General features: G+C 43.8%; 1 protein-coding gene across 15 annotated transcripts in view; it reads right to left on the bottom strand.

The window, feature by feature from the left end:
* TACC1 (transforming acidic coiled-coil containing protein 1) overlaps positions 1-24,364 on the bottom strand; it is a 113,971-nt gene that overhangs the window by 80,890 nt on the left and 8,717 nt on the right. For 3 of the 15 annotated variants that reach the window (XM_059909623.1, XM_059909615.1, XM_059909613.1), the window contains exon 1: positions 13,455-13,605. The exons of 3 other annotated variants lie outside the window; for them this stretch is intronic. In XM_059909623.1, coding sequence (XP_059765606.1) covers positions 13,455-13,531 — 77 coding nt within the window. In that variant the 5' untranslated portion in view covers positions 13,532-13,605. Of the gene's footprint in view, positions 1-13,454; positions 13,614-21,368; positions 21,471-24,364 lie in introns of those variants that run through there. 9 more of the 15 variants (XM_059909617.1, XM_059909616.1, XM_059909607.1 and 6 more) reach the window with 8 other exon arrangements.

Raw genomic sequence — 24,364 nt, forward strand, 5'->3', positions numbered from 1 at the left:
CCAGAAGGCGAGTACACCGCTGCTCCCTGGGAGATAGTTTCACGCTGAAAAACAAGGAAACATCAAAAACCCTCTGTGCTTTGTAAAGAAGGCGGAGAACCTGGAATTTGATGCTCTCAGTAGAGTATTCACGCTCTGTACCAGACACACGAGACAGCCCTTCAGCCCAGCGGGGAAACCAGTCTCCTGACGTCTCTATGTACGAAATGTCACTGCTTTGTGACGAAGGACTTGTGGGCAAGTTGGGGCTGGCAGCACCGGGGTTCCTTCACACTCACACACCACACACACACACCACATATACATACACACCCACACAGTCATACACACCCACACACCACATATACATACACACCCGCACATAGTCACACACACACACCACATATACATATACATACACACCCACACAGTCACACACACACCACATATACATACCCACACACAGTCACACACACACACCACTTATACATACACACGCACACAGTCACACACACACACCACATATACATACACATACACACCCACACACAGTCACACACACACACCACTTATACATACACACGCACACAGTCACACACACACACCACATATACATACACATACACACCCACACACAGTCACACACACACCACATATACATACACACCCACACAGAGTCACACACACACCCCACATACACATACACACCCATACATAGTCACACACACACACACCACATATACATACACAGTCACACACACACAACACATATACATACACACCCACACATAGTCTCACACAAACACCACACAGTCACATGTACACACCACATATACACACTCATACCTCCCACATAAAGTCATACATACCACACACACACGCATACACGGTCACACACACACGTGTACACATACACACACCTCCCACACATAATCACACACACACCACATACACAGTTACACAGCCACATATACATACACACACCTTCCACGCAGTCACACACACACCTCACACACGTCACACGCACACACACACACACACACACACACACACACCCTTCAAGCATTTTCAGTCCCAAACACAAGACCCTCCCCAGCCCCACTGACCATTCAAACAGGGGTATGGAATCAATCAAACAAAACAGACTATTATCAGGGACATAAAAACAACTTTTACTTAAAAGAAAAAGGCCTTGAACTGGGAAAAGACTGCCGAATGAGAAACACAAGAGGAATTTAAAAGTGTGGACCTAGGGCAACAGAAACTGAGAAAAAGGGATGTCGGAGGAGCCAGTAAAGCGCTAGAGCTGTCTGGTCTTGGTGTCTGCAGAAGACTCCTCGGAGCGGCGACACCCCGGTCGTGTCACGGGAGACCCAGCGGCCGGCGGGGGCGGGGACGCGGGGCTCCTCCTTTCTCTCTGTGATGAAGTAATGAACAGCGGCCACCAGGGGGCACCAGAAACTTCTGTCACACCTTCAACCCGCAAATGTTTTTGAAGAGACTTTCTTCCAGCTTTGTATTTCTATCAGTCAGAAGGTCACAGTGAGCCCCCTCTGCGTCCAGCCCTGGGTGTTTATACTGCAGTTCAACCAGCGAACACCAGTGAACAACGCAAAGGAGGGGGAAGGCTTCCAACTCCTCAGAAGCCACAAAAAATATGCCCTGAACCACACGATTCGGAATGAAGAGAAACAAGACACCCGGGGGACGCAGGATCCCAGCCAGCAGAAGGAAATGGAAATACCAAAACCCTCGGCCTCATCCTCCCTCGCTCCCTAATCTGTTTCCTTTCCTCCTACGTGCACTGTAAGTTAGCATCCGAAGACTCTCGTTTTCTCCCACCCAGCAAAGGAGTGGGTTGAAGACCGTCCTGGTCACCCCAGGCCAACCAAGGCCAGAAACTAAGCAGATGGTGGCTGGCGCCCCCTGGTGGGAAGACTGGAGAACAGCACCCTCTACCCGGCCAGAAGCGGGACGGAGGTGGACGACAGGTGAAAGAGGTCCACTGCAGACACCTCTCTCTGTCTCCTCCTCCCCGCCAGCAACAGCTGCTCCTGAAACGTGGGAACATCTCTCAGTTCTGCTCTTGTCCTCAATGGAACCTGCCAACCCGCATTTCGGGTATCAACTGTAAAGGTGGCCCATGTTATTCAGAACTTGAGTTGTGTTCCCAGACGCCATCACTCCAGGCCACTGGACACGTCACAGGAACCATGGCTTCACACGTGGTGGAACCAGTGGATCACAGGTCTTAAAAGGCAAAGGAGGCAACTGGGGAAGGGACAGAGACAAGACACCGCTGGACTCACAGAAATGCTGAGAAGGTGACGCCTGGCAGGTAAAACATGTCATCTTCCTACCATTATGTCTTGCCCAAGCCTTCCTAGTTTTGTTTTCTCAAACCCCTATTTAAGAACACTTCTGAGGTAGCCATGGAAACATAACATTTTGCAGTTGTTAGGAAAACAAGACTCACAGACGAAAATAATTCAGCAAAGAAACCCGGGAGAGGCATTCTATCTGCTCTGTGTAAATGCAACACAGTGTACGGGTATTTGTCTACAGAATGGGCTGTGTTTTTCAACCATTTACTTTTCTCAAACATTTACTTTTCTGAAACTGTGCTATCAGTAGGGAGGGAGCCATAAAAACTTATTTTCTAGCAGATAAACAGAAGCCTCTGCTGGTTAATAAGTTGCTCTGTGGCTGACCCACTCTGGAAATGACCAGTAATTGTTTTCCCTCAGCCAGGTTCACTTGAATCCCTGCTCGACCGTTTACTAGCTCTGCAGCCTTAGTTTCTCAACTTTTCCAGGCCTCAGTTTACTTATCTGTAAAATGGAGCTATTAACAACTACTTTATAGGGGCCATGAAAGGATAAAACGAGCTAATGCTTATGTCTCAGGATCTCTGACTCTCATAACTTTTCTGTACTGTGTGTATGTGTATTTTCATTTGGAAAAAGTCTATAAAAGTTTTATGTTATCACAGGATCTCTGACCCAATGAAGTTTTCAGAGCTATTGCTCTAAAGTGAAGGGTCTTTGCCAGATTCCTGGGAGCTCTCATCTTCACCAATGATATCTTATGCTGTCAGGCTTTTATGGGGACATGCAGGGCGAGACAGATGTATGGGTTATATTAAAAACAGAACTATCCTGCCTCCAAAATATAGATATGACTCTAAAGTTGCTACAAAACACCCCTAAATGTAAGTAAGCCAAATATAATTTCTTTTGCCTACAACTGTTTTTCATAACGTTCACAGCAGACATACCATAAGATTGGCTAAGGCGAACTTGTACTAGGTACAGGCAAAAAACCCCCACAAAAAACGATATCCAAAGTGTCCTGCACGGTAAGAATCCTGAGAATGAAGGAATGTCAAAGTGAGGGATTCTCGCACTTTCCAAGGTTCCCACGTCTCCACAGGCACAAGAGGTGGAAGATCAGGAGCAGCAGAGGAGAGTGGTTTATCCTTATATAAATCCTTAATTCCTTATATAAATCTGTTAGGACTTTATATCATGTTACTGCGAAAAATAAAGTCTAGACTGTACATGAAAAATGTGAGCCTGACAAAGCATGCAGATGACCTGAGAGCATTTGAAGGCACAGCTGTTTCTGCACAGGAAGCTACATTGTTTAAAATGAAACCTTCAGGGCTTCCCTGGTGGCGCAGTGGTTGAGAATCGGCCTGCTAATGCAGGGGACACGGGTTCGAGCCCTGGTCTGGGAAGATCCCACATGCCGCGGAGCAACTAGGCCCGTGTGCCACAACTACTGAGCCTGCGCGTCTGGAGCCTGTGCTCCGCAACAAGAGAGGCCGCGATAGTGAGCGGCCCGCGCACCGCGATGAAGAGTGGCCCCCGCTTGCCACAACTAGAGAAAGCCCACGCACAGAAACGAAGACCCAACACAGCCAAAAATAAATAAAAAAAAAAAAAAAAAAAAAATGAAACCTTCAGATGGATGGCAGAGCGGCCCAGGGTGGTGTAAAACCTATGAGGAAAGCTCAATTACGAATGTCCTTTTTTTTTCCCAAGCTCCTTTCACAGGTCACCTCCCCTCATCCAACTCTCTGGCAAATGTCCTGCCCCCAACATTATCAATGAATATTCAGATTTTACACATTTAGAAATGCTTTCTTCTGCCCCTGTAAATTCCCACATAAATAATAAAGGATATTCACAGTGCCTGAACATAAGAAAGCAGTCAATTCGTATTTGCTGAATGAGTGAGAACAGAAAGAGAAAAACCATCAAGGGTTAAACAGAAGGAAAGACAGGTTATAGCACTGAATTTTAAAAAATGGTATTACAGGGAATTCCCTGGAGGTCCAGTAGGTAGGACCTGATGCTTTCAGTGCTGTGGGCCCAGGTTCAATCCCTGGTTGGGGAACTAAGATCCCAAAAGCCGCATGTCACGGCCAAAAAAAAAAAAAAAATGGTATTACAAATCGGTGGGAAGAAAAAGGATTATTTAATAATACTAGTACTGGAGTAACTGGTTAGCTATTTTGAAAAAAAAAGTTAGAGCCTTAAAGAAAAAAATGTTAGAGTCTTATCTTATACTAGTGATTCTAGAAATTTCAGATCGAGTAAATGGTTTCTTATAAAGAAAAGGACATCATGAAACAAATAGAAGAAAAGAGTTATCTCATCTGGGGACAGGGAAGAGCTTACTATGCACAAAGGCCGAGGAAGAAACCCCAAAGGAAAACGTGATAGGTTGATTTATACTAAAAAGTAACATGACTACTAAATGTAATATGTTCTGGAACAGAAAAAGGATATCAGGTAAAAACTAAGGAAATCTAAACAAAGTACCGGAACATATATATATGTATAACTGATTCACTTTGCTATAAAGCAGAAACTAACACACCATTGGAAAGCAATTATACTCCAATAAAGATGTTAAAAAAAAAATAAAAAATAAAAATAAAATTTAAAAAAGTATGGACCTTAGTTAATAATAATATATCAATGATGGTTTCATTAACTGTAGCAAAAGTACCATATTAATATAAGATGCTAATAATAAGGGAAACTGCTTGTGGAATCTATGAGGACTCTCTGTACATCTGCTGAAATTTTCTGTAAATCTGAAACTGTTCTAAATTAAGAAGTTAATTTTTAAAAATACCTCCCCTTCAAAACAAAACAAAACAAAAATGGAGGACAAGGGTTAGCAGATTTGTATAAGACAATGGCTAGGCATGTAGGTCTCTGGATTGAGGCCACCTAAATTTCAATTTTGTCACTCCAGCTGTGACACCTGGGACAAGTTAATTAACCTCTCTATACCTGTTTCTTCATGTGGAAAGTGGAAATGTAAAACTGCACCTAGCTTATAGGGTTATTTTGAGAATCATATGAGTTAATGCATGTGAGAGACTAACATGTGCCTAGCATGTAGTAAGTGCTCAATAAGTAGCTGGCTTCATCGTCTAAAGAATTCTCACAAATAAGTATAGAAAAATTAGTACCTCAGTACAAAACTGGCAAAGAGAGATACATAAGAAATTAAAACATTACAAATGGCTACTAAACATAGGGGGAAAAGTTCACTCTCACTGACGAAGAATTTAAAAAATCAAACCAAGATTACACATTTTTCTCTTACCAAACTGGCAAAGATTGAAAATGATAGTGCCTAGCTTAGGAAGGATGCCAGGAGCATACGGAAAGTACACTATACTGCTAAGGGTGGGGGGCGTATAATTTGGGATGACTTTTGGGGGAATAATCTGACACTATATAGTAATATATAACAAAATATAACTTTTCGAATACTTGCATTTTTGACCCTATAATTAAACTTCTAGGAATGTGTCCTAATTATTAATCAGAGATGCACAAAGAATTATAAGAATATTTATTAACTGTATTACGTATATGATCAAAAACGGCAACCAACCTAAATGTCAACCATTTGGGAAAAAGTAAATTAATTATAATATATGTACACAGTGTACTGTTCAGCAAGCAATAAAATGACATTTTAAAATTCAGTATAATGATACAGAGAAATGTTTATAATGTTAAGTGAAAAAATCAGAATGCAAAACACATATAGTATAACCCCACAGTGGAAAATTATATTTACTGGAAAAAAAAAGAAACTGTAATAAAATGTACCAACGTATTAACAGTCATCTCTGGGTGATGAAATTATGAGTGGTTTATTTTCTTCAGTTTTCTGGGTTTTCTAAATTTTCAGGGTTTTTTTTTTTAAAGTATGTTATGATTATCAAAGGAAAAAGTGTTTGTTGTAGAAAATTTGGAAAACAAGAAAAATGAAAAGGAGAAAACGCTTATATGTGTTACTGAATTGCTAATATACAAAAATGAAGACGAAGTAAGAGGTTGGAAAAGGAAAATCTAGCGCCCTGGATGTGATGCCTGGGTGAGTGATGAGGTGCCGAGGAGAATCACAGGTACCCCCACCATGTGGTTGAGCCTCTCGGCGAGAATACTTCTCCCCAGTTCAGTCCAGGGCTTGGCAAACCCTCATCTGCGGCTCCTGGAATTAAGTCCAAACTCCCAGCCAGCCACAAAGTCCCCAGCACGCAGCACTTCTTCACCTCTCCAGACTCACTGCTTCCCAATCCCCCATCCATTCCACACCCACCCTACCCCAAACCCTCCCCACTGCCCAGACAGGATGGATCCTGACACATCGGGCCATGATCTGCCATGCTTTCCTCACCTGGCCTGCCTTCCCCTGACCCCCCTTGCCTGGCCACTCACTCATCCTTCAAGACTCCTTCCAGGGTCAGCTTCTCCCCTGGGAACAGGTGGGTCCCTGATGCTCAACTCTTGGAACCTCTGACCTGCACAGTGACTCCAGTCTCCTGCCCACCCCTCCTGGGCTCCTCCCCACATCTGGGTCCTCTTTGGACACTCAGTGCCCGAGCGTCTGACTCACAAGCAGGTTCATGTCTTGGGGTGAAAAGTCTGGCTGGAGAGGGGGTAGAGGGGAGGGCAGGGAAAGAGAATTTCTGGGGCACCACACACAAGCTGAAGGCAGTCCAGCATTCTCTCATGAAGGCTGCTGACTGCCACCAGCCAAGAAGAAAAATCCAGAGAGACAGAGAGACAGAGAGAGAGAGAGAGAGAGATTAAAACACAAACCAAAAACAAACCTCAAGAAACCCCAAAGAGCTAAAATAATTTTGAAAAAGAACAAAGCTGAAGGACTAAAACTTCCTAATTTTAAAACCTACTATAGGGGCTTCCCTGGTAGCGCAGTGGTTAAGAATCTGCCTGCCAATGCAAGGGACATGGATTCGAGCTCTGGTCTGGGAAGATGCCACATGCCGCAGAGCAACTAAGCCCATGTGCCACAACTACTGAGCCTGCGCTCTAGAGCCCTTGAGCCACAACTACTGAGCCAGCGTGCCACAACTACTGAAGCCCACATGCCTAGAGCCTGTGCTCCTCAACAAGAGAAGCCACCGCAATGAGAAGCCCGTGCACCGCAACGAAGAGTAGCCCCTGCTCACTGCAACTAGAGAAAGCCCGCGCACAGCAATGAAGACCCAACACAGCCAAAAATAAAAACAAATAAATATATTTATTAAAAAAATAAAATAAAACCTACTACAAAGCTACAGTAATCAAAACAGTGTGGTACTGGCATAAAGATAGAGCTATAGGTCAATGGAATAAAGTCCTGTGGAACACAGTTTGCTGGTTCCTCAAAAAGTTAACCATAGAGTTACCACATGACCCAGCAATTCTATTCCTAGGCAAATACCCCCAAAGAATTGAAAGCAGGGACTCAATCAGATTCTTGTACACCAATGTTCATACCAGCATCATACACAGTTGCCAAAAGGTGGAGGCAACCCAAGTGTGTATCAACAGAGGAATGGATAAACAGAATGTGGTCTATACATACAAGGGAATATTATTCAGCAATCAAAAGGAATGAAACTCTGACACATGCTACAACATGAATGAACCCTCAGGACATGATTCTAAGTTAAGTAAGCCAGACAGAAAAGGACAAATATTATATGATTCCACTTATATGAGGAATAGGCAGATAGAGACAGAAAGTAGAATAGAGGTAGCAGGGGGTGGTGGAGGGAAGTATGGGGAGTGATTTTTTAATGGATGCAGAGTTTCTCTTCGGGATGATGAAAAAGTGTAAATGGATAGTTGTGATGGTTATACAACATTGTGAATGGACTTAATTGGACACTTAAAATGATTTAAATGGTGAATTTTATCTTACGTATATTTTACCACAATAAAAAAAAAATTGCAAAAAAAAAAAAAAAAGCATCCCATAGGAGCCAGAGTGAGCTTCTTCAGAAGATGGACCTCCACGTTCCATGGCCATTCAGGGTGCTACCAGTTCATCTCCTGACCTTGGGTTAACAAATTCACACACCCTGCAGCCCCCTCTGGCTACCAGCCAACTCAGATATTAAATAACCCACTTCGCTAGCTCAGGACACCAGCAGCTGTGCCCGCCACCCTTTCTCTTCTTGATTTTTAACACAGAAACTTGTACCAGCCAGGAGAAGCCGTAGGGTAGAGGTAGGGGTGGGGATCCACTGAAGCTAAAAGAGAGCAGAAATTGTGGAGCAAAACTAGACCCGAACCCCCTTGGAGTCTCAATCCTTGATAGATTATCTCTCTTACCTTTTAATGATTTGCAGAAAGGGATTTTTCTTCCCTTATTAACTCTTTTTGGTATATCAACTACCCTCACAGTCTAGAAGTTGTGCTATCTAAACTCAACATACACACACAAATAATTCCCTTGTCCTGCAATTCAAACCATTTCCTGTTGGGTTGGCTTCATCAGAGATAGAGGCCACCAACATCCCCTGAAAATTATATATTTCCACCATCTCTCCAGTCCCTCCTTCAAGCTAAATGCTACACTTCTTTTAACGTTTCTTCATATAGCTGGTTTTTCTGGGTCTTTTCCACAAACTTTCTGTAAGTCTCTCTCTTAACTGTACACTAAAACATTTTAGATGGATGTTTGAAAATTTTTTACAGCAATTGGGGACCTAAATGTTTTTAATGACAATAAAAATTGTGTGGTGAGGAGGTGGTGAACAATATGAATTTGAAAGCAGTGGGTTTCAAGAACATTGCTTCCTAAGTTTACTTGTTTTGAGTCCTGTTGTCCTGTGTCTAAAACTTCAAAGCCAGCACCTCCCTCTTCATGTCAGGATGTCTGTCCTTCAAGAGGCTCAATTGTTCCCAACTGACCCTGCAGTTCTCCAGAACATTGTAGAACCTACATGTAATTCACATGATCAGAAAACCTCACGGCAAAAACACTCCAGACCTCAGAAACTCCTCCTGACTTCGCCACTGACCTATTCCATTAGGATACATTCCAAATGCAAACAAAGACTGGCCTAGAAATATAACTGAAAGAACTGACAACAAGTGCATTATCGTTCATCCCAGGTGGACAAACTCAACAAGCTCTAGATGAATTAGTTACATGCCATATTCCCTACTGAAAAATAGGTTCTGCTCTATGTCATTCTTCAAACCTCTCCGCAAATAATTTACTGCTCTTAGAAAACCCACTTTGGCCCCACTGCCAAAAATAATCAACTAAGGAGTCATTGTTTACAAACATTTCACCAAACTACCATATCCCCAAACACAGGTCCATCCTCGGGATAGTGCATCTTGCTGGAAAATGGAAATTAATTGAGGAAAAAGTTAACTCTAAAAAGCCATTGTCTTGCTTCTCCAAGAGGCCTTGCTGAATTAGCACACAAGTCAACCCTCCCTTCAGAAGAGAGCCAGCCTTACTCAAAAATATACATCCCACAGAATCTAAAGCACTTTTCTTTTTTTTTTTTTTTATAGCTACTTTATTTATTTATTTTATTTTTTTATTTTTGGCTGTGTTGGGTCTTCGGTTCATGCGAGGGCTTTCTCTAGTTGAGGCAAGTGGGGGCCACTCTTCATCGCGGTGCAGGGACCGCTCTTCATCGCGGTGCGCGGGCCTTTCACTATCGCGGCCCCTCCCGTCGCGGGGCACAGGCTCCAGACGCGCAGGCTCAGTAGTTGTGGCTCACGGGCCCAGCTGCTCCGTGGCATGTGGGATCTTCCCAGGCCAGGGCTCGAACCCGTGTCCCCTGCATTAGCAGGCAGATTCTCAACCACTGCGCCACCAGGGAAGCCCTACATCCCACAGAATCTAGCGTAGCATCTGATGTACAGGTACATACACATGTGAATGTACTAATAATACAGTAAGTCCCCTACATACGAACCTTCAAGTTGCAAACTTTCAAAGATGCGAACGTGCCCCTGTATGCCAGCTGTTGTACTGTACTACTGTACTTTTCAAGGTACTGTACTGTAAGATTAAAAATGTTGTCTTTATTTTTTGTGTTTGCTTTTTATGTATTATTTGTGTGAAAACTATTATAAACCTATTCCAGTACAGTACTACATAGCCAATTGTGTTAGTTGGGTACCTAGGCTAACTTTGTTGGACTTACGAACAAATTGGATTTACAAACGCACTGTCAGAACGGAACTCGTTTGTATGTAGGGGAATTCCGGTAGCTCAGGTATTAAGCATATTTTAGGTACCAGGCCCTGCACTAATAATACACACCATTTCATAAGGTAGATATGATTATTATTGCCATTTTACGGATGCAGATATCTGCCCAACTGAAGAATTAAGTGATTATTTTCCAAAGCTTCCTGACCTAAGCTAGCGAGCGATCTTGCTGGAATTCCAGCCCAGGTCGGCCTGACTCCACGGCTTCTGCTCTTAATCACCACGTGAGCAGCCTCCTTGTATAAATGAGGTGAAATTTCCCCCTAGCTTTTACCAAGGCCGGCTCATTTGTTTCCTCTGGTTTGGGGAAGGTAGACAGCTACAATTTTCAATAATAATGTGTTTTATCTTAAAATCAGACCTTTCTCTTCATGCACATCCACACCTGTTTACATTTCGCAGTAGAGCTCTGTTAAGACAGATTTGTGTGGTTAATTTTCATACTTGATTAAGTTATTCTGAAATATAAATTGTGAACATTCTGAAACATAATTTTCTCCCTCAAAAGACAAATGCCAGTATTCATGCAATGTTCGTGAGGTTTTCACGTATTTATTTTTATTTTTTAAAAAAGGAACAATAGATTTTGAAAATGCAATGGCCTGAGTTAGGGGAACTTCCTTGAGGTCAGGGTTATCCATGGCAGCCATGTGTCCGGCAGGAAATCTGCAGCCGGGTGACATTAACAATGACCGTGGAGACCCTTGCGGCTGTACATTTGAACGAGCCAGGATTTGGATTAAAAGCATGCTTTTTGCTTTTCATGTATATATATCACAGGCATCGAAGCTCATATTTCTCGTCTTTCAGCTGGTCTGCACCAAGTGGTTTGTAGGGCTGACTCATTAAGCCTGCACACTCTGATGCGGCCAAAACTCCCAACACTGCCTACGTGCGTTTACGTCCTTCTTAATGTACTCACTCCAGTAGGATAGGGCATCCCTGGGCAGTATTCCCAGGTTTAGATCAAGGATGGCTTTTATGTTTATCTTTAGGCAAGTTTAGCTAAATATATAAGGCACATGCAGAACCTCATTGGAGAAAGAGAGATCCTCTACCTACCGCCAAAGCACGGGATAATTTGACAATTAAGAATCAGTTCCTTACCCTGACACCTGAACCCTGCACAGAAAGCCCTGAGTTCATTGCTTCAGCATCCTTTCAGAGAATGATTTAAGTATTTACTTTTGAGCTACACCAGCCACGTGCTCACAAAGATTAAACAGTCAACTGTCATCCTTGGCTAAAACAACTTACTGCTCAGAGATAAAACTATAACTTGTTATTCATATATACATGATCTTATGTCATCCTTAGAACAGCCTATGAAGTGGACATTATCTTCATTCCCATTTTACATACAAGGAAACAGACCCAGAGAGGTTAAGCAAGAGATAAAAGAGTTCCAGCTGTTAAGGAGCAGAGCCTAGAATTCAACCCAGGGCAATCTGCCTCCAAAACTTGAAACTTCATCTCAGTGTTACACTGCCTCTTAACTTTTTAAAAAGTTAAATCAACTTTGGCAGTTTTTGCTCATTAGGTATAAATATTGCTAATTCAGATTTCTCCCTTATTCGGGAGGAATTAAAGGGGAAAATGGGGTGTGTTCTGCCAGCTGAGATAACAGTTTGTTTCCTAAGTCAGTCCCAACTCTCCTGTGGAAAGTGGCTGCTGCAGGATTTCTGGAGTCAGACAAGCAGGGTCCACCACGTTTTAGCTCTGTGACCTTGGACGAGTCACATCTCTTTTACTTCAGTTTCCTCACCAATAAAATGAGGGCAATAATAGAAACTAACTCAGTGTTCCTGGGGATTAAATAACACACAAGTGTTTAGAACAGGGTTTGGCACATTTTACGTGCTCGATAATTCTCAGCTATTCTTACGATTAATAAGATGCCTGAACTAAGTTTAGATTACTGATTATATGTAAACATCAGAAGGAACAACTAACACGTCTATCTGGGTATTCCAGAAGATACTTTGCCTTGAAAAGATAATCCAAAAAAAGCCCTCCCATGGCCCAGGCTGCCTATATGTGATGGCTAAGTGTATCTTTCTCAAACTAAATAGCTTTGGCATTGGCTGAATTCAAATAGAGTGTGGATTCCTTGACATTACCTCACCTCCAAGACACGCACACCCTTTAAACATTTTTAATTATACGCTTAAAGATTGTTTGGGTTCTCAAATAAATATAGTTATCGACGCATCCTCTCTGTGGTAAGAAGCAAGGCCATCTTCCAAACCGTGCAACTTGCTCTAAATCACGTTCTCTAAAAATGTCCCTTCGGAGCATTTCAGTACTTGGTGTCCCCAATTGTTGCAGTCCCAGAACAAAAGCCTAATTGCTGCTGCTACAATACAGCCCTTTCTCTGAGATCATCATGAAGCCCTTGGAGCAAACAAGAGAGGGAGTTTTTGCGAACAGCGAGCACTGCATCAAATTCCTGGACCCTGAAGGCCAACACGAGCCGAGTTATCTTGGAGACTCGAGTCCCCTTCTAATATCTACTCCTCCCTGCAACTAGATCTGTCTCTGGAGTGTTTCTGAGCCCTTTAGGGACACGTGCGTCTTCCTGCTTGGACGAGTCTGGAAAACCTCGGGGTCCCCATGTCCCACCCGCGCAGCGCGAAGGGGCGCGGGACAGCAGCCCCGCCTGGGCGCGATTCTGTTGCCGTGGGTCGTGGCCCAGCGCCCCCGGGGCACTGCAGGGCGAGGCTCGGGGCGGGATGTCCCACCAGGCCCACCCCTGTGCCCTTGCGCCCCGCGGGCGCCAGCGGGAGCACCACCTTCCCAGCCCTGGTGGGACGGGAGCCGTGCGCTCCCATCCCCGGCCGGCATGCAAAGCCCGGAACGGCGGCCCCGGGATCTGGGGGCGGGAGGCGGGGGGCTCTGGGACTCACGCGATCTCTCGGGGTCTCGGGGGCCTCTCCGCGGCCGGCTCCCGGCCCCTCGGGCTCTGAGAGTGGGCGCCTCCCATAGCTCGGAGCGCGGCGCCCCGGCTGCGCCCGCTCGTGCTCCGCCGCGCGCCGGCCCGACCCGGACCCCGGCAGGAGGAGGCGGCGGGCGGAGGAGGAAGGGTGGGGCCGCGGGTGGGCGGGGGTGCCGGGGAGCCCGGCCTCAGGGTCCCGGCCGCCGGGAGAGCCGGCTAAAGGGCGTTGCTGGAGACGCTGCTACTTCTCCGCCAATCGCAGGGCTCGGCCGGCGCGGCGGCCCGTGACCCCCTCCTGGGGACCCCGCGGGGCGAGGCTGAGCGAGCGGGTCACGGCGCCAGGGAGACCCTGGGCGGCGGAGGGCGACAGGTGGAGTGGGCTGGGGGCCCGGCGGCCGTCGCCCTCCCTGTCCGCCCGGCGCGCGGGCGGGCGCCCGGGGAGCCCCGGCGCGAGGCTGGAAGGGGCGCGGCTGGGAGGAGGCCCGCGGGGCGGCCGTGCGGAGAAGCCCCGGGAGGGGGCGGTGTGCGTCGGCATCCCCGACCCGGGCTGCCTTCCCGCGGAGCGGCCTCCCCCAGCCGCTAGTCCCGCACAGAGGCCTCCGCGGAGTTCTGCAGAAAACTGGGGGAATCCTGGTCGTGTTCCCGACTAGCCGGGTGACTTGGGACAAGTTACTGAGCCCTCCCCGAGTCCTGCTTTGTTCATTTGTAAAATAAGGGAGTGTGATCATTCTTTACCTCTTAAATGTCCCTTCCGGTTCTGACAACCAATGAATGAATTCTCTTCTTCCGAACTCTGTCTTGGGCGGGGAAAAACGCTCCTTGTCCCTCCCATTACACCTGTGATCCACCTACTCATACACCTCGTAACTCCCTTTTCAGAATACTTCATGCTGTTTCTCATCCATTCCCGCCTCCCACTTCCCTCCCCTCCAGCCATCTCTCCTTCATTCACCCCAGCGTTTCTTTTTGTGGGAAGAAGAACGCTCTCTTCTCCTAACACCCATTTATCCTTCCAGACAAAACTCAAACTCCCTTCCATAACACTATCCTGCATCCTGATCTTACGACTTTTTTGTTATTGCCTGTTTCCTTCACTAGAATGTAAACTCCGTGAAGACAGGGAATTTATTTCATTGTTTCATTTTCACTGTTCCCCCAACATGCCTAGCACATACCTAGTGCATACTCATAATTGTTGATAAGTGCATTCATCCAACACACTTTATCACCTTCCTTCCCACTGCTCCCATAGCACTTGTTAATTCCTCTAACATAGCACTTACCAATCTTATTTTGTAATGATCTCTTCACTTACTTGTCTTTCCACTAGGATATGAGTTCTTTAAGGGCGGGAAAGCTTCCTTATCTCTGTATCCAAGCTTAGTGCCTGGCGCAGTGCCTGTATCCTGGCTTATATATAATAAATATTTGCCGAATGAATGAACGAGCCAGTGGTTTAGCGCACAGAATGGCGTGGAATGTTAACGTCCCCCTTGAGTGGAAGCTACAGGCAGTAAAGATGTATGTGGCTACATTTTAATGTTTCCAGAAAGGACGGGAAACCCCTAATACAGACTCATATTTACAACAGATCTCTCTTTTTCATGTCAAATTTTGACTTCCTGTTTATACATTACGTTCACTCTACTATAGCCAGAAGGTTCCCAGGATTCAGGATGCTGCTGCATTGTAGACATATACAAGCAGAATATTTGAGGGTGGGAAAATAAACATTAATTAGTAACAGTATAGTGAGACTGGGCATCGAGGTTTTGTGGGAAGGATTTCAAATAGCTGAAGAAAAGTTGACTCTTGGCAGATAATTTAAAAGTTCAAATTCTCCCCACATTCTACCTGGAATACTTTGGCAATGTGATCCAAGTGTCATTGAGAATGCAAACACAGCCCTGTCAAGAGCTGTGGTCCCCTCCAGAGGAACATTCAGCCCTTCCTAGGGAGAAAGGTGGGTCATTCCAAGGGAAAAATGGGAGGGGAAGCGGCGGGAGAAGGGAATGAGGATGGGAAAGTTTTCTTTTTACCGGGTAGACAAGATGGGTTGCGGGAGGAGTTTTATTACTACCGGGTTGGCCAAAAAGTTCTTTCGGGTTTTTCTATAAGATTTTCAGAAAAACCTGAGCGAACTTTTTGTCCAATCCAATATTTGTGAGGAAAGGCACAGGATAGCATCACTAAAATGGTTTAAAAGAAGAGGAAAAGAGTGAAGCCCACATCCTGTTGTGGTGCACAGAAACTGAGACAATGAGGGGGAAAAGGAGTCTGTACAATAATGTGAAAGATGGTCTACAGGGGCCCAAAGGGCATCTCTACTAAGATGCTTGTGTTTACTGCTTTTGCTGCCCTGTCTGGTACAGAGACAGGGATAACCAGAGGAGTGAAGACAGTGAAGGGAATTCTTGTCTTTGGGAAGTAAACTTATGAGGGCTTTTCAGGGAAAATGCCTGATGGGGTCCAGAAGGGGTAGTATTTGATATCCAGTGTTAAGGTTTCCCTTTGTGCATTGTGATTCTGTCAGTAAGGCATTTTGAAAAAAGAGTAAAGAAAGAAAATTTAAGAAACTGAAATTCAAGATTGTCCCTGAGATGGCAAAATACACCCTTCAGTGTCAAATCCTACCCTCAGAATGCTACTTATGCTGCAAGGAGGGATGGGAGCGAACATTTATTGGATACCAGGGACCCTGCTTGGTGGTTGACAAAAGTAACCACATTTAGTCCTCATAACACTGGGAAAGGATAATAGTAGGTAACATTTGTTGGGCACTTTTTAATGTGCCAAACTCCGTTCTAAATGCTTTAGATTTATTAACTCATTTAGTTCATCACAACATTTTAGGTAGGTACTTTTAGTATACTCAATTTACAAAGAGTAAAATGAAGCATAGAAAGATTAAACACACCTAAGGCCACACAGCTAGAAAACAGTAGAGCCAGGTTCTAACCCAGCTAGGCTCGTTCCAGAGCTATAACATAAAGCTTAGTTTCTATGCTGTATTTCCTTAATTTTTACACTGTGCACTCCACTTTAAGATGAAGAAACTGAGATGTAGAAAGGAAAGTGGTATATTCAGTATTTAAACCCAGTTCTGTCTTTATTACAAAGCTTATGCTCAAAGTAGATGTTTTTTTCCCCAGCAATCATGCCAAATGAATATTACTCTTCAAAGTAGCCAACTTGGGAAGCTACATGCTTATCTCAGAGCTGCACCATCTTCCCTTTTTTTGGAAATTATTTAAATGCCAATTTATAAACCAAAGATTAAAACTGGATTTACTACTTAAGAGCCACATACTGTTCTTGAAATCAGGTAGTGTAAGTGCTCCAACATTGTTCTCAATTTTCAAAATAGTTTTGACTATTCTAGGTCCTTTGTGTTACTGTATAAATTTTAAAATAAACTTACAGGGCTTCCCTGGTGGTGCAGTGGTTAAGAATCCACCTGCCAAGGCAGGGGACACGGGTTCGAGCCCTGGTCCAGGAAGATCCCACACGCCGCGTAGCAACTAAGCCCGTGCGCCACAACTACTGAGCCTGCGCTCTAGAGCCCGCGAGCCACAACTACTGAGCCCACGTGCTGCGACTACTGAAGCCCGCGTGCCTAGAGCCTGTGCTCTGCAACAAGAGAAGCCACTGCAATGAGAAGCCTGCACACTGCAACAAAGAGCAGCCCCTGCCACAACTAGAGAAAGCCCGCGCACAGCAATGAAGACCCAACACAGCCAAAAATAAATAAATAAAATTAATTTAAAAAATAAATAAATAAAATAAAATAAACTTATAAATTTCTTTTCAAAAATTTAATTAAATTAAAAAAATTTAAAATCCCAGTGATTGGATTTCCAAAGGGATTATATTGATTCTATTGACTAATACAAGGAGGATTGCCAGTTTAACAATTTTGAGACTTCTGATCCATGGACATGGTACAGCTCTCTATTTATGTAGATCTTCTTGAATTTCCCATAATGTTTTGTAGTTTTCAGCCTACAGGTCTTACATATCTTTTGCCAAATTTATTCCTAAGTGTTTTTATGGTATTGTAAATGGAGTTGTTTTATAATTTTACTTTCTAAATGTTAGTTGCTAGTATATAGAAATACAATTGACTTTTGTATATCGTATCCTGCAACCTTGCTAAACTCACTTATTACTTCTAATAGCTTTTTTGTGCATTCCTTAGGGTTTTCTATATGATATCACTTGCAAATAAAGACAATTTTACTTCTTCCTTTATAATCTGTAAACTTTTTTTCCTTGCCTTGCTGCACTGACTAGGCATTTCTATACAACGTTAAATAAAACTAGTTAGTTAACATACTTGCCTTGTTCCTGATCCTAGGTAGAAAGCATAAAATCCTTCACATTGTAGTACATTAGCTGTCTGATTTTGTAGATGCAGTTGAGAAAGGTTTTTTTTAATTCATAATTTACTAAGACATTTTTTATGATAAATGGGTGTTGAATTTGGACAAATGCTATTTCTGCACTTATTAAAATAATCGTATTGGTTTCCCCTATATGCTATTAATTTGTTGAATTATGTTGATTTTTCAGATGTTAGAGACTAATATTAGTGTTAGTTTATTAGTATCCATTGGTCAGATAATTTTGGACTGCATCTTGGACATCATGAATACTAAGCTGTGGAGATTTCAGATTCCATTATTTTTCTCTGGTGAGAGTTGTTTTTCCTTTGTTTTAGCAGATAATTTTCTTGTTGGGCTTGAACTCCAAACCCTGTTTCTCGGGGTGGCAGCTCCAGTCTGAGTGCAGAACTTCTGTGTAGCTGAGCTACTTTGAGTGTTCTCTGTGCATGTGTCGTTCAGGGGTTGGCCAATGATTTGGTGTAGGGATCCCCTCTTTGGCTCTTTCCTTTCTGGGTTCCCCCACTTTTTCAGCATTCATCATTTCCTGGCTTCACTTCTCTCATTCCCCAGAACAGCAGGACTCGGGAGTTTTTCCTGTATGTCTCTATTACACAAGCCACCGTGTGGACTACACTTAGCCCCGCACTAAAAGCCGTGGCAGAGGGACTACTTGTATGGTTCCTCATCTCCTCTTCTCCAAGCTACATGCAACACCAGAATCTACCTACTTCTGTTTCCTCTTAAGTACCTTCGAGTAATCGCTTTATGTATTATGTCCGGGTTCTAGAGTTGTTTTCTGTAGGAATGATCCTAATGCCCAGTATAGCCTATGATATCCAGATCTACAAGCCCATATCTCATTCTTATGAAATGGTAATTCTCAGCTTTATCAATCACCCACCTTACTCATCACAGTTGTCCTGAGTGACCCTGGCCTGCTTTCAAAAATCAAATTCACCTCCACAGGGTAAAGATTTGGAATACTGAAAATAATTTGCTATGGGCCCTGAAGATGATTTTAAGGGATAAGGACCAAAGGAGTTGAATAACAGGAGCTTCACTGCATAACTGGAATAAGTGTGTAATCTCTCAAGGTGACAGACTAATATTCCCTAATATCTGTTCTCCCCCTCTCTCTTAAAACAAACCAAAAAAAGCTGATTTTTAGGTATTATAAATAAAAGTTATGTTTCCCAGTCTCCATTGCACTTAGGTGTGGCCATGTAATTAAGTTTTGGTCAATGGGATGACAATAGAAGTGTCAAGTTCAACTTCCAAGAGGTATCATTCATGGCACGTGGGGAGGTACTATGGTCTGAATGTTTGTATCCCCCTAAAATTCATATGTTAAAACCCGAACCCCCAAAGGTGATGGGATTAGGAGGTGGAGACTTTGGGAGATGCTTAAATCATGGAGGTAGAGCCCTCATGAATGGGATCAGTGCCCTTATAAAAGAGGCTCCAGAGAGACCCCTTGCCCCTTCCACCATGTGAGGACACAGCTAGAAGGCACCAGCTATGGACCAGCAAGAGGGCCCTCACTGGGGCTTCCCTGGTGGCGCAGTGGTTGAGAATCTGCCTGCCAATGCAGGGGACACAGGTTCGAGCCCTGGTCTGGGACGATCCCACATACTGCGGAGCAATTAGGCCCGTGAGCCACAATTACTGAGCCTGCGTGTCTGGAGCCTGTGCTCCACAACAAGAGAGGCCGCGATAGTGAGAGGCCCGCGCACCGCGATGAAGAGTGGCCCCCGCTTGCCACAACTAGAGAAAGCCCTCGCACGGAAACAAAGACCCAACACAGCCATAAATAAATAAATAAATAAATAAATAAATAAATAAACCCAAAGTTTAAAAAAAAAAAAAAAAAAGAGGGCCCTCACTGAAATACCACCATGCTGGCGCCCTGATCTCAGACTTCCAGCCTCCAAAATTATGAGAAATAAATTTCTGTTGTTTATAAATGACCCAGTCTGTGGTAGTTTGTAATAGCAGCCCAAACAGACTAAGACAGGAGGTGAGCCCTTTACTGGCTCTTTCTTTTGCCTGCTGGCTGGAATGCTGATGGGATAGCTGAGTTCATGCAGCCACACTTAAACTTGAGGTTGAAGGATACTAATCCATAACACCTTGGAACCTCTAAGCCTGCCCTGAATTGCCTACCTACAGATTTCATTTATGTGAGAGAAAAATAAACTTACATGTTGTTTAGCCACTATAAGTTTGGATTTCTGTAAGACTCAGCCAAAGCAAATACTAATCAATATTCTGGTCATTAAACTGGGGAGAAGAAGAGTCCCATTATCTTGTAGTTAAACCACCTGTAGCTGGAAAAACTGTAGTACTTAGCAGCCTGCCAGCAATCACTCTATTTTATTCTATAGATAAAGAGTGCTATGTAAACTAGTCTTAACCCTAATATTTCCCAGTCCTGAAGTTCAGCTCTGGCTGAATCTGTCCATAAAACCTCTCCCCAGCCATCACTGCTAAGCAAATCTATGTCCTACCCCAAATAAACTTCCTCCAGTGGAATGATTTCATTCCCTTCTCCCTCAATACTATCCTGACTGACTGATTGATTCACTCATTCATTTGACACATATATATAAACGCCTACCCTGATGCCCGTCTTGATCTCAGTTCATCTTTGCAAACATATTGGATGAGGTGAGAGTCACCTGAAGCCTGCTACCAGCCTCAAGATGACCCTCTTGCAAGAAAGACAAATATCATATGATATTGCTTATATGTGGAATCTTTAAAAAATGGTACAAATGAACTTATTTACAAAACAGAAATAGAGTCACAGATGTAGAAAACAAACTTATGGTTACCAAGGAGGAAGGGGGGAGGGATAAACTGGGAGATTGGAATTGACATATATACACTACTATATATAAAATAGGTAACTAATAAGGACCTACTGTATAGCACAGGGAACTCTACTCAATACTCTGTAATGACCTATATGGGGAAAGAATCTAAAAAAGAGTGGATATATGTATATGTATAACTGATTCACTTTGCTGTACAGCAGAAACTAACACAACACTGTAAATCAACTATACTCCAATAAAAATTAATTAAAAGAAAATATTTTAAAAAAATGACCCTCTTGCAAATCTATACCCTAATTCTACCTTGCATCATTGTTTTGGCCTAAAGATAACAAAAAATAAAAACTAAGAGACTGATTCCTAGAACAGACCTGGAAAGGCTTTTAGAGGCCATCTAGTTCCACCTTCTTCTTTTAATATAAGTCAACCAAGGCCCTTATACCCCAGCAACTTGCCCCAGGTCAAGAGACAGAGCCAAAGCTAGAACCAAGACTCAGATTTCCGCACCCCTGCCCGGTCCTTTGTGCTTTCCTCAATCCTTATCTCTTTCATTCACACTTAAACCAAATACAAAGATTGCATATCTGTTATTTTGATGAGAAAACAAAAAATTTTACTTAAGAAACCCTCCCAGTTACACTCAGTGTCAAAGGGAGAAGTTACCTTTGTTGATTTGTCTTTGAATTTATTCCCAGTTGACTCTGAAGAGCAAACACGCCAGCAGCCCAGACCAGAACCTTTTCTCTGGCCTTGGAACCCTTGGGACTGAAGAAAATTAAGTCAGGTGGAAGTCACATGCTGACTTGCAAGGTAAGTTTTCAGTGCAAGTTTCCAGCCAAATGCCTTTTGCCTAAGGCTAATTCTTAGAAATTCCTCTATAATTCCAATAGCCACTCTGTGACTGTTCTCTAACACACTGTGCTAGCAAAGTTGAATTCTGGAGGGAAAAGAAAAACAAAAAAGTGTTCTCCTATTTCAAGGTGATGCAACTGTCACCTATCATAAGAGGGCAGTTTCGGGGCTTCCCTGGTGGCGCAGTGGTTGAGAGTCTGCCTGCCAATGCAGGGGACACGGGTTCAAGCCCTGGTCTGGGAAGATCCCACATTCCGCGGAGCAACTAGGCCCGTGAGCCGCAATTACTGAGCCTGCGCGTCTGGAGCCTGTGCTCCGCAACAAGAGAGGCCGCGATAATGAGAGGCCCGCGCACCTCGATGAGGAGTGGCCCCCACTTGCCGCAACTAGAGAAAGCCCTCGCACAGAAACGAAGACCCAACACACACATAAATAATAAATAAATAAATTTAAAAAAAAATAATAAGAGGGCAGTTTCTAGAAGACAGCTCGCGCTTCAGACCTGTGACCCTCATCTCCTCCTGTGGAAACAGCTGCCAGGTTCACAATTTCAGTCTGTATTCTCAGGGAGAGGAATGAAAGCACTTAAAAAAAAAACTTCTTTTGTTTTTTTATTTCATTTACTTGTCACTTCTATTCCGACATAATGCTTCAGGGACAGTACACGCTTTGTGGGCTTTTTGATTTTTTTTTTTTTTAAGCAGGCTATTTATGTGTGCTCTGGCTTTGTGTTCAGAGACAGAACCTGCCTATAACTCCTAAGTCCTGGATTCAGAAACCGCAAGTGTCTTCTTGGAATAGTAACTCTTAGTACTTTTGTGGGTCTCGTATAACTTTGGGGTAGTGACCTGGAGCAACCATTGGGTATTTAAACATGGATTCCAACCCCATTGTCTGGTCCTGGGGGTCGGAGGGTCAGGAGAGTTTATCCACCAATAGTTTATTTCCACTCTGAGCCAGCAGGTTCTGGCTTTAGTTACTCCACCAAGAAACAACAAAGTGGACAAGAAAATGAGAAGGCTGGCAAAAGTACTGAGGGTCTGGGTTCAAGGAAGCGCTTTAATTTGTGAGCCTTTGGAATTAAAATCAGTATGCATGGTTCATTGTACAAAAATAGGAGCGTGAATATAAGAAAAAAAATGCCACTGTTCTCTGGCTGGGCAAAACAAACAGGGTCTATGGAGTCTGAAAATGCTTCAAAGCAGAAGCAAACATTCAAAGGAAATCTCTAAAGAGAGACAAAGTAAATATTAAAAGTTCTTTTGGCTTGGAAGCTAAGACTGTCCTAAGAGGTTATATACAGACCGCGCTTGTTTATCTTAGGACATTTGCTTGCTTGCCAGGCGGAGCTGCCAAGTTACAAGAATAAAACAGGCTTTTAACCTTCAACAGGTTAAATAAAAGCAAAAGTAAGCACAGGTAGAAAAAAGCATCAGAGCCACTCCTTCTTCTGGAAGTTTTCCACCTTCCTGCAGAGAAAGACCAGAATTGCACACCTGCAGATAAAAACCCAGAGGCGCCCATAGGAGTTAGGATTGAAGAAAATAAAAGTATCATACCTTGCCAGGTATGGTATATACACAGATCAGTAGGGAGTGCTGTTGTTTTGCTTTTTCCATGTTCAAGGGAGCGGACATTTCCAAACAGGATTTGGTCTGTGTAGTCTTAGCTTTGACTTTTTCAACTTTCTTGCTTGCACTCACAAGCTTTTTATCTATGCTCTTATCTGTGGTCCACATTCATCGTTGATACTGTAACCATTTTGTTGAGCATCTGGGGCCTAAGAAGGTGTGGGCTTAAGTGGGAACCATAGCTTCTATCTTTTGGCTCCTTGGCACCTGCACGAATAGTCTTGGTCCCTGATCCTACAGAGCAGGGCATACGTTAGCCAGTGTAAGAAGAGAAGCAGGGGCTTGAGCAAGGTGGAATGAATGTGAGAAACGGAATAGCTGGGTCGTCTGGATCAGAGGAGGCTGAAGGCCTGTCATGGGGCCCAACAGCTGACAGAGGCCATTGGATCACCTGATTTGAAATCCCACCTGATGCAGGGATCCTCCACTCAAGATTCCTGATCAGTGGTTAGCCAGCCTCTGCTTGGAAACTTCAAAGATCTTTCTGGCAGACACAGAGCTGCAGCACTCAGTCCCCTGTCGAGGACAGATTTAGCAACCCAGCATCAAGGAATGTGGTTAGCTGCTAACCTCCAGCTGTTAGTGCCTTCAGAGTCTGCCTGGGCTTTTGAGCTAAGATCAGTCCTCTCTGGCAGCCCCCAGCCAATGGCTGAGCAAGGTGGTGGTACAAAGTCCTGGCCATTCCTGCCCAATGTGGGACTCCTCTCTCAGGCAATTTTTGCTTTGGAGCTTCACGTTGGCCTGGCAGACTTAATCTGACCTGTATCACAGTCTGAAGGCTGTCGTGTCCAATCTTGCTTTCTCTCCTTTTCCTGTCTCAGGTGTCACTCCTCAATAAGCCTTAATACGTGAAGGGCAGGGGATTGTTTTAGGGTATAAAACTATTCCATATGATACTGTAATGGTGGGGACATGACACTACACATTTGTCGAAACCCATAGAACTTTACGGCACAAAAAAGTGAAACTTAATGTGTTCAAATTAAAGAAAAAATATTTAGGAGATCAGGGAATCCCAGGATGGAATGCAGACTGTGACAAAACGACCCAACTGTATTGCAAATGTATGAAACAAGTCCACTGGAGGGGATGTGGGGGGAAAGATGCTGACCTAACTAACTTTGGAAATGAGTGGATTCTGTAAAACTGAAGGCAAAGGAAATTGTGCACAAGCAC

The sequence above is a fragment of the Balaenoptera ricei genome, chromosome 21, assembly GCF_028023285.1.
Source record: "Balaenoptera ricei isolate mBalRic1 chromosome 21, mBalRic1.hap2, whole genome shotgun sequence".
Lineage (NCBI taxonomy): Eukaryota > Metazoa > Chordata > Mammalia > Artiodactyla > Balaenopteridae > Balaenoptera > Balaenoptera ricei.